Below are 16,976 nucleotides of genomic sequence, written 5' to 3'. Positions count from 1 at the left end.
AAGAGGAATGTTTATAATATGAATAGTAACATCTGTTAGTAGACGAGAAATACTGTTATTTTTGAGGTTTCGAATGTAATGTAATATAGAATTATTTTTTTCGGTTACATAGCAAACGCAGGCTGAATCCTACGAGATTTATCAAAATAATAGTACATTATTTTGATAAATCTCGATTTACAATACTTAGTAAAATATTGTACACATTGAAAATTTACAATTAAAATCCGCTACGGTCTATCTCTTATCCCACAATATATTTTTTTGATATTCACTTTACGCCAAATAATGGCTAATTTTCGAAGCGATTTTAACCAAACATCATTAATCCTAATCCAATTAAATACCTTAAATAAGTATATTGTTGATTTAATGTAGATCTATTTGGCCCTTTCTGTGTGTTTTCCCCTGTTCAGGCCGAGCTACGCTGGCTAAAACAGCCCGAGACCCTTAAGGCCTGTAAAGGGCCTTAAGACCAACAGCGAGATCCCATTTTTAAAAAAGTAGTACTCCCTATAGCACTTTGAATTAAGCAGCGATCGGACGCGTTCATTATCGAAGATCTCTAGCAAGGAAAATAAAAAATCCGGGGCTGTTCGCTACTATATTATACATTTCATGATGTTGCTTTTGGATATAAATAATTGTTAAACCTAAACAGCCTCGATACCTCTTTCCAAAAAAGGTAAGACATTAGAAGCGCTCTGCTCTTTTAAAATATGATTTCGAGTACGCAACAACTTGTATGCTTTTGTTTGTCTGCGGTACCCCGGTACACTTGCCCTGCAAATAGCTAATTACAAGTTCCCGTATTTGTTAAAAACATCTTGATTGCGTTAATCATGGTTTTTTTTTACTTAGACTTGTCACCGGCAATTCTAAACCGAATCAATTAGCTAGTTTATTAATGCTTATTTAAATGTTTTAATCATTAAAAATATAGGAGAAATTGATACACGATGGGAGAAATTAGTTGATGATGGAGGATCCAGAGGGGTTCTTGGGGTACATTTATCCCTCTACAAAAGTACCCTCAATAAATTCACCTTAAGATTTTGTAGAGGGTACTACGTTTAAGATTTCTTTCTAAAAGCATGATAAGGTAAGTATATATAATTAATATTGAGCCTCCAACCCAAGCAGCCAATTTGAAATTACACCCAGCCACACACTTCAGGGGGTTTTAATTGATATTTAGGTGTATTTGATATTTATCCTATATTAATTGGTTAAATTTGTTGATTTTAAATCCACACAATCGTGAACGTTGCTGCTGTTGTGATATGATATCCACTGAAAATGGATACGATCGTTATGGATATGGAGGTGATCGCGGCTGCGGAAATATCAGTCAGCTCATATAATCATTTACTTAATGTGAGCGAAAAAAAAATCGTGGAAACTATATAGAGGAAGGAAGATGGTGGATACAGTAACAAAACGAGGTACTTATAAACAAAAATGAATTGATATTAATTTTTGTATTAAAAGCACTATTAAAGTGAATTAAAGGCAAAAATTTCATGGCAGAAGCATTATGTATATTAGGAAATCAATTTGTTCAGGCGGACTTTTAGGTACATTTATTTAGAGAGATATTTATGTACTTAATTTTCTGTCTTAAAAACCACTCAATTCCTTACATTTTATATTAAGTCTCGAACTCCCTTAACAAACTAAACTAAATATTAACTCCTAGAATAGCGTGGTTATTACTGAAATATCAAAAAGATAAAATAGTCAAGATAGAAATCTGCTTTTTAATACTACTTGAATGCATATGTTGCATATGTTGAAAATACCTCGCAAACCCAGTATACAACCAAAAACTTTAGAAGCTTTTAATGAATATTTAGGGGCATTTGAATTTGGTTCTAAGGGGAAAATTCTGTAGAAGTTGGCATCACTGACTGCGGCCAATACGGGGCACGGGCGCCATTTTGTCAAAAGCCGAAGCAAACGCGGTGCGCATTGGTTATAAACGTGTGCTTGGTAGAGTTAAATATTCCTTTGCATGGGTGTTTAGTGTTTACTTTATAACAAACACAAATAAATGGTGTAAAAGGTTGACGCTTGTGTAATTTTGTAAGTATATCATTATAAATAATAAAATAACCGGTGTGAGGCGACAGCCATTACGACGCATCTTTGATTACAGTAATTTGAAAGTGGTATATTTGTTAGTTTATACATAAAGCAACAGTGTACATATTAAGAATTATTTTATTTTAGATAATCATGTCACGGTACGGTGATTGTAAAATATACGTCGGTGATCTAGGCAACAACGCTAGTAAACCGGAACTTGAAGATGCTTTTTCTTACTATGGTCCCTTAAGAAATGTCTGGGTAGCTAGAAATCCGCCAGGATTTGCTTTTGTTGAGTTTGAAGATCCTCGCGATGCTGAAGATGCGGTAAGCGTTCAGTTTGAATCTTTAAAGCATTTCTTATGTTTTTGTGCCATTAAATATTCTCTTTTCAATATAGATACGAGGCTTAGATGGGCGTACAATCTGTGGCCGGAGGGCTCGAGTAGAGCTGTCCAACGGTGGCCGAGGATACAGTGGACGAGGTCCGCCACCTCGCTCTAGACTTCCTCCTCGTCCCTATGATGACCGCTGCTATGACTGTGGAGACCGTGGTCATTATGCCAGAGACTGCAGCCGTCGTCGTAGACGCAGGTGATTTGAGTTCTTGGAAGATAGTTTTGATGAATATTGTCATGGAATCTGGTAATACAAAAAGTGTACTTAAATTTAAAAGGATTCCATGCCATTGTCTTGCATTCACATATACCAATGATAACTATGTTATAGGTTATCATTGGCCTGTGCGCCGAGATCAAACTCTTCAGTGTCTGCACTACTAATTGTCTGCGCAACGTAGCTTTCACTTCGCTGCGTGTTCTGCGTTAATGTTGGCTACCACAGTAACTTCGCTCTGCGAACCTCGTTACAACCTACGTGCACGCTTCACTTGTCGAGAACTGCATTGAGTATAGCGTACTAACTGCGCGTCGCGTCACGACTTAAGTAATCACTGCGTGCACTCAGTGAGTTACACATTATTATCATGGTATCTGACTTGAGAGCAGATTAACTAGATGACAATTGGTTGTTTATTTACCAGATAATTTCAATGAACACTGAAGAGTAAACATGTAAAGAACTGCTATGTTGCAGTTTGATATTATGTTCTACGAAACAATTCCTTACAACTATGGATTTAATAAAAAGTCAGGGTATACTTTTCCCACCTTTTTCAAAATTCATGCTGTAAGGATTTTATTTCACGCCAAGTATCTTTGATAATTATTAATATTTTTGTAACAGTGGTTAAACTATTACAATTGATAGGGATAGTTTAAGAAATAATAAATAGCACCATTGATTCCAACAAATTCTAAAATCAATTATCCATATGATTTCAGCCGCTCCAGGTCTCGACTTCGCACGCGTTCGCGTTCGCCAAGATCCAGGTCCAGGTCTCGCAGCCGCTCCCGTTCTCGGTCCCGTGATAGATCTCGCTCCAAGGGAAGATCTGCATCTAGATCAAGATCTCGATCAGCTTCTAAAAGCTCGAAGAAATCCAATTAATTCAAAATTTTATTTAACACTTCAAACCTGATAACATCTTAGTTATGATGTTAAATCTTAGTTTAACACTTGAAGTTCTATCATTCCTGTGTATTGATTTTTAAGGTACAAAGTCACGATTATTATAAATATAAAACAATAAATAAATTTTGCTTTTTTTAAGATTTTCATTATTTCTCACCACCTTGAATAATAACATTAATTTGGTAAATAGCTTATTTAAATTAATTTATTGTATAGAAGTTTCTTTGCCTTCTATGCCTTTGATAAATTATCTGTATTTAAGATAATAAATTTACTGTGTAATAATCCAGTCCAGTTCCAGTTTTTGAACTGAAAATGTAACTAAAGAAGCTTAAAATTCATTATTTTTCTGGAATAAATGTTTACTGTTGATTACTATTTAGTTTTCCCTCACAAATAGATAAACAGAAAATATTTACCTTTAACCTGTAGTCATATCAAAGCCAGCCGTACGTAAAGCAAGTATGTAATGAACGAAAAAAAAACGATACGTTCGTATTTTTTTCGTTCATTACATACTTGCATTACGTCCTCAGATATATAGATCATAAGTCTAAATTACGTAGTTCCTAACGTTAAGCATAATTATTTAGCTACGATTCGCTTAAATCCCGTGACAAATATTTATACATATTGACGATTTAGGCTATTATGGCAGCTACTAAGTTTTTGATTTGTAGGTTTGGAAAATATTTAACTATCTGTCAAAGAATATGGTCTGTGTGAATCAGATAAAAATAAAATGGTAATACCAATATTAAAAAATATATAGGCAATGATCGGTAGACGGACGTCGTTTCGACTTTTGTATTCCGTCATGCAATAATTTTTGTCATACATGAATTCTTGGCAAAAAAAGGGTTTTAGGTGGTTTCACCGTCGTTAACATTAGACTAAAAATTACAATGGTGTTTTAGTATTGGTTCCGTGTAGTATAAAGTGAAGCACTTGATAGGTCTGTGACAAGTACGGTAATGGTGGCCATGTCATGAAAATCCCTACAGCCATGGATGATAGCTCCGTTTCTCATCACAACGGAGGGCAAGTGGGATCTGAAATAGGAGTTAGTGTAAATAATAAACAAAATGAAGAATCTAGTCAAAGTGTCCAGTATTCAATACCGGGCATTTTGCATTTTATCCAACATGAATGGGCGAGATTCGAACTAGAGAGATCACAATGGGAGGTGGATAGAGCTGAGTTTGAGGTATTATTTTTAAACTAATTATTGATTTTTTAATCGAATATTCCATAATTAATTTAAATCTGCATACTATTTTATACCCTTCATTGATAAATTTCGTAAATACCTTTACATTTTTACTTTCATTATTTTGTTATTATTGCATTCCATTGGAACTTTGTTTACTGAAAAAAACCTATAGAGGCTATAAATAGAACTATAGTAGTATAATATCCTCACAATTATAATATATAGTAATGTACCTCAAGTAAATATTAATACACACTAAAATGTATTTGTTCACTAATTGGCATTTTTTTTACTTTCTGTTTTGTCTTCAAGCCATATCTATATTTGCTAATAAATAAGGTTTATTATATTTGATCTATTCTCAATTATAGAAATAAGTAATGTTTTGTTTTTAAAACTATATTCAGTATGTAATTTGCCTTTTATATTCCATATCATTTCTTGAATACTTTATAAAATTACTTGATAATGTATCCATATTTGTCTCTCACAGGCAAGAATTGCCTTCCTCCAGGGTGAGAGGAAAGGTCAAGAGAATTTAAAAAATGATCTAGTAAGGCGGATCAAAATGCTTGAGTATGCATTGAAACAGGAGAGGGCAAAATTTCATAAGTTAAAATATGGTGTGGAGCTGCAACAGGGTGATATGCGGCCACCACCAGAGGAACCTCCAGTTGAACCAGACCCAGCTGAGAGAGCTCAATGGAAGCAGGGCCGTCAACTCATCAAACAGTACCTACAGGTTTGTGACTTGAATATTTAATTCATGTTGCACCATATTTGTAACTCTGCTGTGTATGCCTTATTTGTAAAACTTTTAGGAACATATATTTGTAGTTAGGAATTTTAAATTATGTTGATGTCATTAATTTGATATCCAATATCTAAGTCTGTTAATTTATTTTTTTACATCATCAAATTGTAAAATTTTATGGAACCATTGAAATATGTCATTTGAATAGTAGATTTATTTCCCAGTTTTTATCAATGTCATAATAATAAATAATGAATAATATGACCATTATTAATAAGACTTGAAATAAAAATATATATATCCTATATTGTTGTTTTTAATAATGCTTGTTTGTGTGCTAATTAATTAGTTTAAAAAGCTATTAATTCAGTTTTCTCAAAACAAAGTATTGTTTAATTCATTCTAAATAATTTAAATGCAGTTATATCTTCAAGTACTATACATACTCCTTAATCCAATTATTACTACATACAACTTATTTGAGTTTTAATTTTAACATTCAATGGGTTATAAGTTCTACAAAAATGAGGTTAATTGATAAACTTGTTGGGGTCAAAATAAATGACACACATAATACACACATTTAGACCTTAAAAATACATTTATTGTGTTTTAATCTGTTACATTTGATTGATAGTGGTTTTTGGTTAACAGGAAATAGGCTATACAGACACAATACTTGACATTCGTTCTAATCGAGTGAGGACTTTACTGGGAGTGAATAATGAAGAACAATCCGAAGAATCCAATTATAGGAATTGTGACAAACATCATTACTCTACAAATACTGCCCTTGGACGTAAAATGATGATGTATGACTATGGTATGTTAAACCGGTCCAATCCCTGTAGACAGTTTTGTTTTAGTTATGTATATAGACAAATTATTCTTGGATGCTAAGAGGCTTGGAAGAAACACTGTAAAAAATAACACTTGTCTTTTATTGTTTTGGTTTATACTGGTAGTAGAGAACAAACATAAAACTCTCATATCATATTTCTATCCATAAACATAGGGTAGTGAAATTTTAATGGTCGTAAAAATTAATAATAGCATAAATAAAAAAGATATTCAATCTTTCAGGTGGCAAAGACCAACAATGCAAGGGTGCTGTATCTGGCGGATACAATGAAGAAGGCCTGTCTGTACAAGAAAATGCGGTCTTTGCAAATTTTGAGTTCTTAGCAAACCAAGAAATGGATATGGACGAAATTGAGGATATAGATGCCAAACAAGCTCACCACACTCAATTGAAACAAGGTATGTCGTTTTTGTTGAAGAAATATATTCAGATATTGCATAATACTTGTATTGCAATATTGTACCTACATTTATTTATAATTTTTAAGGGGATAATGAGCATCTTGTCCATGGCCACCCAATTACTGAGTGAATAATTGCTAATAATTACTAATTTAATAAAAAACAAATTTTACCAAATAAGTGTGTGGTGACCAGCAATATGTGAATGCTCTATATATAAAATCTAAAAAAAAATATTAATTTCCCTAAATTTATTAATAATCACAGTATTTTAAGAACAGATTCATAATTTTTATTTTATTATGAGTCCATATTGCCTGCCTGATGCATACTACATGTCAGGCTATTTTTCAACACAGTTTTCATACTATAAATTTCGAAGTACATATTACCTTTTAATATTACATGTCACCTATTCTAGGGCTTTGACTGTTGAGTTAACTTGAATAATTTCATGAAATTACTTAGGTAAATATTCATAAATGTGGCAACAGTCAAGAGAATGCTTATATTTTATTATTTCTCTAGTTTTTAAATTCTAATAATAGATTGTCTAGCAGATCTTTTTATAATTAATTTGCATACAGTTTATTGAGCAAATCTATCTTAGGGTGACGGGATTGTTGAGAAAAGTTACACAAATATAGATTATTCCTTTTCTTTTACTTTTAAAGCAAATCATATAGATATAATGAAATAAATACATAATGAAATAAACATATCATTACATAATGATATAAAAATGTCAGTAACAAATAGGTTTTATAAAAATGTGATGATTTTGACATGCAAAGGTCTAACAAAATACTCTGGTATCAATAAGATATATATATTTGATGTTACAAATAAGGTTTTTATGATTTCAATATTAAGAAAAAAATCTCATAAATGTTTTTTTTAAAATTAATTTGTGCTTTGTTGATGCTAGAATTTCATAAGCAATGTTTTAAGGGGAAGAGGTGGATCACGAAGCCGAAGAAGTCCTCAATGAACTCAATCTGCTCACTGAGACAGAAGCAGATGGCGGTGGACAGGGAGATGAATATGTTGGTAAGTTGATATTTAAGTAACCAGTTTCTGGAATACATGTAATTGTTTAATAATTTGTAAAACTGTTTTTTATATTGATTTAAAGAACAAATAGGTACTAATGAAAAATTTAATTTCATTATAATAATTGTCATTAAAATTACTTTATGAGAAAACTAACTAAGATATCTAAAACTCAAAGTGATGTATATGTTTAAATAATGTGAATATAGTAATGTTTTGTAAAATACTAGCGAATTCAAGTCACAAATTTGGCAGTGTTATCTGTAATGTATATTATTGTGTAACGCTCCCGAATTTGTAATATTGCAAATTTTGCTTGCTTTGGTAATGTATGTATAATCATTTAATAAAATTACTTGTAGAAGTATTTGCGGTATATCTAAGCTTTCAAGCAAATATATCGTTTTGTGTATGTATTGTATTGGTAATACTTCTCATACATTTACATATGTTTATTGTAATTATTGACATGTTATTGAATAAAAAACTTTAGGCTATCTTGGTTTTAGTTGACCTCCAACTAAAGTTGTTTCATTTCACTGAGGGTAGGGTCAGTTATTGTTATAAATCTAAAGAAAGGGAGGGTAGCCTGTTATTTTAGAAATTCCAAGTCTATTTGATAGGATTTTAATAACCATTACAGACCATCGCCAATCTGCGATTATTGTTAAATTACATACATATATTTCATTTAAAAATAGTCTTCGGCGAAATACTACTATTTTAATCATCTACGTCATTCACGATTCGACTCATGCAGACCGTGTGTCATTTTACTAACGATTATACATAATTTTACTTTATAACGCTTCTTAAAGCCATTTTTACCAAGATTACTCTTTATAATACCATGTATTAGAAATTAGATACTGTCAGATAGCTTATTAGAAATGTGCCCGTAATAACTTAGTATGTTACCACTCGAATTGAGTTTATTAAATTTTATAAACGTATCTCAGATATGTAGAAATTAGACGTTTAGACATCGTCTAATAAAATGTATAACTATAGACATAAAGTAACCCACTTCCAGGTGAACTAAAAAGTTGAATTGACACAGATGACAAATTTTTAAAAGAAAAACCAATTCCATTTTAGATTGTTATATTTTAACTCGACTTTTCAATAACTTGTATCACAACAGGTGTCTTAAGTATTCGCGCGTACAATAAAAACAAGATAGTCATCAAATGCTTTATTTATATGTAAATTAAGACGTAAACAGATGAATTCATGCTCAATGATCCCTGCTAGTAGAGACTTCAAGCACTATTCAAAACGAGTACTTACCGATGTTGCTATAACAATTCCAGTGAAATTCCCAAGTGGCAGTGCCACCAGTGGGCCGTCTGGCGAAGCCGATGAGAAGCCATTAGCCTTAGGGGAACTCGCTCAACTGACTGTGAGCAATGAGCCAGAAGCCTACGATGTGGCTGGCGCTAGTAAGGAGTCCTTCAGGAAGACGTGGAACCCCAAGTATACACTGCGCTCGCATTTTGATGGGGTAAGTGTTTGTACACTGTGATGACGTGGGTGCGTGTCTTAGTTTAGTTTAGCGGTGTGTTTATATTTCGGTATACTAATGGAACCCATTGAAAATTAAGTTTCAGTTATAATGCGTTTCGTATTGAATTCGATTTATTGCTAATAATATTGACGGTATTTTGTCTCTTAAAAAAAAACGTTAAAAATAAGCCAAAAGAAAGTATGGAAAAAGAAAGGTTTAGAAAAAGTAAATCGTATTTTATTTAACATTATTTTTTATTTATTTAACATTTCGTAAATTACAATAATTTAATCCCTTAAAGCTTTTAAGCAATCTATTCCTAGCAACAAATTTAGTTAAACTACCGTAAAAGATTTTCTACTTTTCTATTATACTGATTATTACGGATGTTTTTTTCAACTTCATAAACTATATAGTATATTATATATATTTTTTATGTACATCGCTGGACATAATAATTCCACCTGATGTTGAGTGTGATTAAATGGCCTAATGGGGGCATGTCTGTCCAGTATTAATAAATAAAAAAGTAATAAATGTCTGGAATTGTAGTTTTATTAGAATAACTTTGTGACACAGTATTTAACAAAAATATTAGAGAAAAATAGCCATCTTGAAAAGCAGTGTTACCATCTTAATTTATATTACATTATATTTGTGTTATCACGCAAATCCGTCACTTCAAAAATTATTCAAATTGAATATATTCCTGTTGCCTATGTCAGAACGTAATTGTCTGCGGCAGATTTTTTACTGAAACGGTCAGAACTATTCCAGAGATGCTGCAAACAGATTCGATCTAATATTGATATAAATCGCCCGTTGTTCCAGGTACGCGCTGTAGCCTTCCACCCAAACGAAGCGGCTTTAGTGACAGCATCTGAAGATCACACTCTTAAGCTGTGGAACCTTCAAAGAACGGTCCCGGCTAAGAAGTCTGCAGGGCTGGATGTGGAACCGCTGTACACCTTCCGGGCCCACAGTGGCCCAGTCTTGTGTCTGGCCATGGGTGCTCCCAGGTCAGAAGAATGTTTCTCTGCGGGTAAAGATGGAACAATACGTGTATGGAATCTCCCATCTGCCACGGCCGACCCGTATGATCCCTATGATGCTGCTGTGCAGGTGAGATAGTGTTCAAAGCGAATCAAATCAAAAATCATTTATTCATATAGGTAACATAATGTACACTTACGAACGTCAAAAAAAAAGAAATATACACTGAGGGCCTGTTTCACAATGTCCGAATAAGTTTTAAATAAGCTATTTGTTACTTATTTGTAGGGTAAACAGTATTTTTACGTTTCACGACTGTCAGATACGTCATGAAATGCCAAGTATCTTATTGGGAACTTTTATCTTTCGAATAATTTATGTGTTGCATAGCTATTTGACACTTTATCCATACATTGTGAAACAGGCCCTTAATGATTCTAATTTTACATTTACTGCCAGTTCTCAAATCAAGGGCGTACAACGGAAGAGAAGAACTGGCAATAAACTCTCCGTCACTCTTTTTTTTTCTTTTTTTTTCAAAATATGTGTTTGATTTGGTTTATAACTGGATGATAAAAATATAATATCAATATATAATAATTCCTTTGATATATTTATTTCCTAGTTAAAATTAGATCGTTATTTCCTTCATAAATGTGTTAAGAACTCAGATTCCATTGGCCTTTGATTAGCTTTCTTAACACCTTTAAAATATTCTTAAAGCACTTGACAAACTCCTATTTCTCTATCTGATCTTCCCTTTAGTTAATGAATTTTGGCTCATAATTTGTCTGGTTTACTTTGCCTGTTTGTATTTTGTTTTCGTTTGAATTGTTGTTTAGCGATTTTATCAGCTGTTATAAAAATTGATTCCATATAGAATTCAGTCCGCCAAAAACTTTTGTTTCAACACCAACAAAAGTAATGTTAACTGTCTGGTTAGTGTTTCCACCACACCAACTTCTTTTCTATTTATGATTATGTATACAATAAATAAAAGAGATTCTGTAAATTGTCTTATAGGGCCCCGTACTCCGGGACCACACGGACGCGATCTGGTCCCTGGCCAGTTCTCACGGGCGCCTGTTGTCTGCATCTGCAGACGGCACGGCTCGCCTCTGGTCGCCCAGGGCACCACGCCCTCTGCTGGCCACTCTGCGCGATGACGCCACGGCTGGGGATCCAGCTGCCGCTGACTTTGCAGATGCAGCAACACGAGCTGCCGTCGCCTACAATGATGGCACGCTGCTCTTATATGACCTTGAGACCGCACAGGTGAGTCTAGTGTTAGGACATAAGTTCAGGTCAGAACAGGTCCACTAAGCTACAGAATACTCATAAACGATTTTTAAATATTCTCTATGGTGACTCCATTTGACGTTTGCACGTGTCACTGCATTTTTTAAATACCGGCGAGTTTTTATTTGCTATAATTTGTATATATTATTATATTACTCAGAATCGATAATAGAATATAAATACTAATATAAAATTATTATTTTTATTTGATTTTTGATTATTTTTTTTTAAATTTATTTATTACTTAAAATTTATAGACATTAAAATTACTATTATTGATTTGGAATTTAAATTTAAGGATAAATAAAATAGTAATAGTTTAATTTTAATGCATGTTCATATTATGTAATAATAATAATAAATTATTATATATAGAAAAAACAAATATGTAAATGTGTCGTTGTTTAATTTAAATAATTAAGTTAATGGTGCAAATATGTAAAAGACATATTTTTATATGATTCTAATGTAATCTGCAGAATTTGGATTTTTGTGTTGTCAAGAGCTACTTACTGCAAAATCGGCATTGATTTTTTAAAATATATTATTTATAACGTTTAAACCTCCATCAGCATGATCTAACTTTTAAGGATGCTATGGTAAGCCAAATATTTATTTTCCTCATGCAAATAATTCGAATTGGATCCTCTCAGGTGGTCCTACGCGTGTCGTGCTCGTCGCCGACGACGCGCGTGCGCTCGCACCCGACGCTGCCCGTGCTCGTGACGGCGCACGAAGACCGGCACATCCGCTTCTGGGACGCCGTGTCTGGGCGCTGCGCCCACGCGATGGTGGCGCACCTGGACGCCGTGACGGGACTGGCCCTGGACCCCAACGGGCTGTTCCTGCTCTCCGGCTCGCACGACTGCTCCGTGCGCCTCTGGAACCTCGACACGAAGACCTGCGTCCAGGAGATCACGGCCCACCGCAAGAAGTTCGACGAGGGCATCCTGGACGTGGCCTTCCACCCGGTCCGGCCCTACATTGCCAGCGCCGGCGCCGACGGCCTCGCCAAAGTCTTCGTGTGAGCGTACGCGTGAGTTCGTCTACGTATACTATTGTAAGCGTCGAGCGCAGTGTATAGACATTTGGAATCTATTATATTTTTAGACTTTCAGTATGTGAATTTTAGGTTTTTAATCGCGAATTTTTCACCGATTTTACTATGCAGTGAGTATGCGTCGGCCGTGGGATCTTTGTAATGTATCGATGTTTCTTTGATGCGTACGCGTCTGTACAGTTAGATGTATGCAGTATTTGATATTTTGCAAATAACGTTCGAAGTGATTATTAGCTAGTGTATTTTATTTAAATCGTTTCAATTATATAGACTTACGTTTCGTCGTGTATTGTAGTGCTCGGTATCTCGGGAGCGATCGAACAAAAAAATTATGAGTAGTAAAGGATTATTTCCGTATAAGTAAGTAATGTTTGTTCGTAACGAATACTGCGATGTAGGATATATATATTAAACATTACATAATTATTCCTTTATTTTCCTCGAATTCATATGTACACATACATCCAAATTGATAGTAAAAGGCAACATAACCGAATCACACGTTGTTTTTTTATATTTCTTTGTCACTCCTACAACCCTTTATAGTTCCATTGAAGCTTGTTATAAGAAATAGATAAAGTCCATGTCATAATGGACGGCGACATTCTTTAGTAGTCATTTAAAATTTTACAACATCGAGTCGCTTAAGATGTGCCATGCACATAGCCACTGGTTATGAATTAAGTATGAACTAAATATATAAGTAGTATGACAACATGGTAAAACCTTATTTTTAGGATTAAGATCTTAATAAAATTTTAAGCATATACTAAGTTTTTTATGGTCTAAACACTAAATTTCTTTAAAATTATTTACGTGAAAGTTAAAGGCTCATCCAAAGAATTGTATATTCGAAATAGTCTGTGTACTATTTAGAATTAAAATGAAGAAGAGAAAAAAAATTAACTATTTACAACGTCACATTAGAAACCTCAAAAATAACAGTATTTCTCGTCTATTTTATGTTATTATACATATAGACCTTCCTTTTCACTCTTTCTATAAAAAATAACCGCATCAAAATCCATTGCGGAGTTTTAAAGATTAAGGTATCATTCAGAATGTCCGGATAAGTTTGAAATAAGCTATTTATTACTTATTGGTAGGATACACACTATTTTTGCGTTTCACGACTGTCAGTTAGCGCAAAATTCCTTCTCCTAGCTATTTGGTACTTTATCCATACATTGTGAAACAGGCCCTAGCATGCATAAGTATATACTGACAGATAAGGAGACTTTGTTTTATACTATGTAGTAATTAGCCCTTGCATATTTACTTTTCTACAATTAGTACCTAGACAACGCATAAAATATGTGAACCTGGTGAAAAATATGGATCTTGTTGATAAATCATCTGTCAATTCTCTAAATTTTACAAAAGCTCTAGAAATTTCGAGTTATGTATATTATAATAGTTTCACTTTTATATCCCGATTTTTTTAATATAACGCAATAAATACTGAAACTGGCAACTATTTTACTCGTGAATTGAGGTATGGTATAGTGGAATTTAGGATGTTTGCATTCGTGGGTGTAAACAATTTTGCAAGTGTAAACGTTCTTTCACTTGGCTACAAAATTGCGTTATCGTTTGACGAATATTCATTATGGTCGGTGAGTATTTGCAATATTTTTTTACGAATCACATTTACTAGTTCATTATATTTTATTGTTTATATAAAAAAATCAAATCATACAAAGGGTGGGTTTATTGCTTTTCAATAATAGAAAAACAGCAAAATATAAGTGCAAGAGTGAGATTTTATAATACAAAAAATTATCAAAACTATATTATGAATCAAATGAGAAAAAGAAAAAGCAAATGTTGATATAAAACATGATTATTGATTCATTAGTCTTATGTTCAGCGCGAGTTTTCATGTCAAATACAATATATTAAGCATAGCATTTAGCGCTAATATCATGTCATAAACATGGTGTTAACATTTTGTTATAGGGGTCAAGTAATACGGAAGCTTTAAAATTTATCCTCCTCCTATTTGTAGGATTCCTGGAAACGCAAACGCACTGTTGACGTAATCACCAAATAAATGAAAAATTATTAAAAAATTAACTCATTACAACTAGCTACTATTTTAAAAATATAACCTGGGCGTTTGTATACTATGTGTTGGAGAAAATGCATACAGATAATGCTATCATAGTAACGGCGCGTTTTTTTACCGCCACTCTCGTAACTCTTTGTAACTTAATATTTGTGGCGTTTGTTAGATTTTTTAAATTCAGAATGTAACTTTTTTATATTAAAGACATTCTTAGTTTATAGGGTCTATAAATTATGAAAGGCATTAGTCTCCAACGCATTGTAGCTTCAAAGTGTCTGGGTAATTGGTTCATCCTAGCGACCCAAATTGTTTCTTACTTCACCAAGTACGAACAATTCGTTTGAGTAGTTAACGTTGTAAAATAAAACCAATACTTGATATAGTAAAATACATAAGTTTATGAGGCGCCCTCAGATGTAGGCTTCCCAAAAGATGCCTAGGTTATTGAGTCCGGAGTAAGAAAGTTTAATTTACAACAATCCTAAATAAAAAAAAATGATTTAAGGTATGGGTATGTTTGTGTACTTCCTGTTTTGGCTTACTCAAAAACTGGCGGAGCTGCCTAGTCCACCGCCACCTGATGCTGAGCCGACTTACGCCCCCGATCGTCACTTGCCACCAACGCAGAAGATTTATCATGGATAAGTAAAAGGATTTATTTTATGTCCCTTTGATTAGGTTAATTAATAAATAAATATTTCAGAATGATTTATAATTATGAAAAAATATCAAATACAGCAATGCGAAGTTCGAATTTTTAACAATAAAAGGCTTTTATAGTCTTCCTTCGCTTTAACTCGTAGTTAGATTATTTATTTTAAAATTGTAACCATTTGTAACTAAAATATTAAAGTTATTAGTAAAAGTAAGTATTTTTAATACGCTACATGCGTCCTTCCAAAAATACATACGTTTTAAATAGTTTTCTATTTATTAAATTTTGGTGTCAACTTTTACACTATTTTGGGAGCGTCAAGTATTACGTAGGGGGGGAATTAAACGTTACGATGCGGGGTGGAAATTGAATTATGCGTTACTTTAACATAAATGGCCACTTTAAGGAGTAATAAGTAACGAACCGTTTTACTATTAGGTACAGAAGAACTTTACGGCGCATTACATGGGGGGGAGGGGGTCAAGAATCTGCAAAAAATTGCGTGACGTGTTATAATGTCACCCAAAAATTGCGTGACGTATTACTTCAACGCTCCCGTAACCAGTCTGGCTCGTAATTACTATAACGCTAGATACAAAAGAAGATTAGGTATAAATGTTTTGAGATCTTGAGCCTTCGTCTTTTTTATGTAATAGGAGGCAAATGTTTGGATGTTAACGTTGACGTGTTACCACCCCCCGTTACGTCTATAAAGCTATTAAGATTATTAAAATACTTTTCTGCTCGTTTTCCTTTCATAAAATACTACTTTAATAGCACAAGGAATTAATTATTATGATTGTCAGCGAATTGTTCTATATTTCGTTGTCCCCAGTGCAGTAACTTGAACTTTAAGTGCCATTTTCCCAGCTGCTTACAACTATTATATCCTTTTTTGCTAGATATTTTGCATATACAAAACTGCTTGGATCCAAATTCATACCCTCCACCAAGGATGGAAACTTAGTTTTGTTTCTAAATTTCAGGTGTATAATTATAATATAAATATTATATATAAATTTTGACGACCAGTAAATCTTCTTGTTGTACTTCTATAATATAAACGATTTGAAGGATTTGATTACATTCAATATATCTGTTTGTTGCATATAGTACATCCGGCCATGATGGAACTGGTCCATGATTCTAAATTCTAAAATTATTTTACTTGGTGGTCAAATTCGGGCACATTTCATATTATTATTTACCAAAACTTATTAAAAGCTCTGTTGTAATTTTATTTTTTTGAAAAACTAGCGACCTTCCCCGGCTTCGCACGGGTGCAATGCTGATACTAAATACACTACAGAAAATCTGTGAACGTTGTATATAAAAAATGTGGGTTATCCATAAGAGATAGACATATACCATCATTGACTTTTCTGTAGACCTTTTCAATGTGTACAATACTTAGTATATAATTTTGATAAAACTTGTAGGGTTCAGCCTGCGTTTGCCATGTAAGCGGAAAAAATATAATTATTTACGAC

At 33.3% G+C, this 16,976-nt stretch overlaps 2 protein-coding genes and 1 long non-coding RNA gene across 3 annotated transcripts; all 3 read left to right on the top strand.

Moving 5' to 3' along the window:
• Positions 1-621: 621 nt before the first annotated feature.
• LOC123689781 lies at positions 622-1,219 on the top strand. The gene is made up of 2 exons (XR_006750672.1): positions 622-685; positions 944-1,219. It is a non-coding gene; the product is annotated as an uncharacterized LOC123689781 (long non-coding RNA).
• Positions 1,220-1,925: 706 nt separating this feature from the next.
• On the top strand, positions 1,926-3,754 carry LOC110992258 (serine/arginine-rich splicing factor 7). Its single transcript, XM_022257996.2, has 4 exons — positions 1,926-2,085; positions 2,233-2,415; positions 2,489-2,682; positions 3,432-3,754. The coding sequence occupies exons 2-4, from the start codon at positions 2,239-2,241 to the stop codon at positions 3,595-3,597; spliced, it is 537 nt and encodes a 178-aa protein (XP_022113688.1). The 5' UTR covers positions 1,926-2,085; positions 2,233-2,238; the 3' UTR covers positions 3,598-3,754.
• A 622-nt stretch (positions 3,755-4,376) lies between these two features.
• Positions 4,377-13,262, top strand: LOC110992235 (striatin-4). Its single transcript, XM_022257958.2, has 9 exons — positions 4,377-4,828; positions 5,328-5,576; positions 6,243-6,411; positions 6,672-6,848; positions 7,803-7,901; positions 9,218-9,408; positions 10,243-10,533; positions 11,428-11,679; positions 12,357-13,262. Exons 1-9 carry the CDS (start codon positions 4,610-4,612, stop codon positions 12,729-12,731), a joined length of 2,022 nt encoding a protein of 673 aa, XP_022113650.1. The 5' UTR covers positions 4,377-4,609; the 3' UTR covers positions 12,732-13,262.
• Positions 13,263-16,976: the final 3,714 nt, after the last annotated feature.

Source organism: Pieris rapae, chromosome 15 (genome assembly GCF_905147795.1).
Source record: "Pieris rapae chromosome 15, ilPieRapa1.1, whole genome shotgun sequence".
In the NCBI taxonomy this organism is placed as follows: domain Eukaryota; kingdom Metazoa; phylum Arthropoda; class Insecta; order Lepidoptera; family Pieridae; genus Pieris; species Pieris rapae.
Note: the sequence above shows the minus strand (reverse complement) of the source record. Positions and strands in the feature narration are given on the sequence as shown.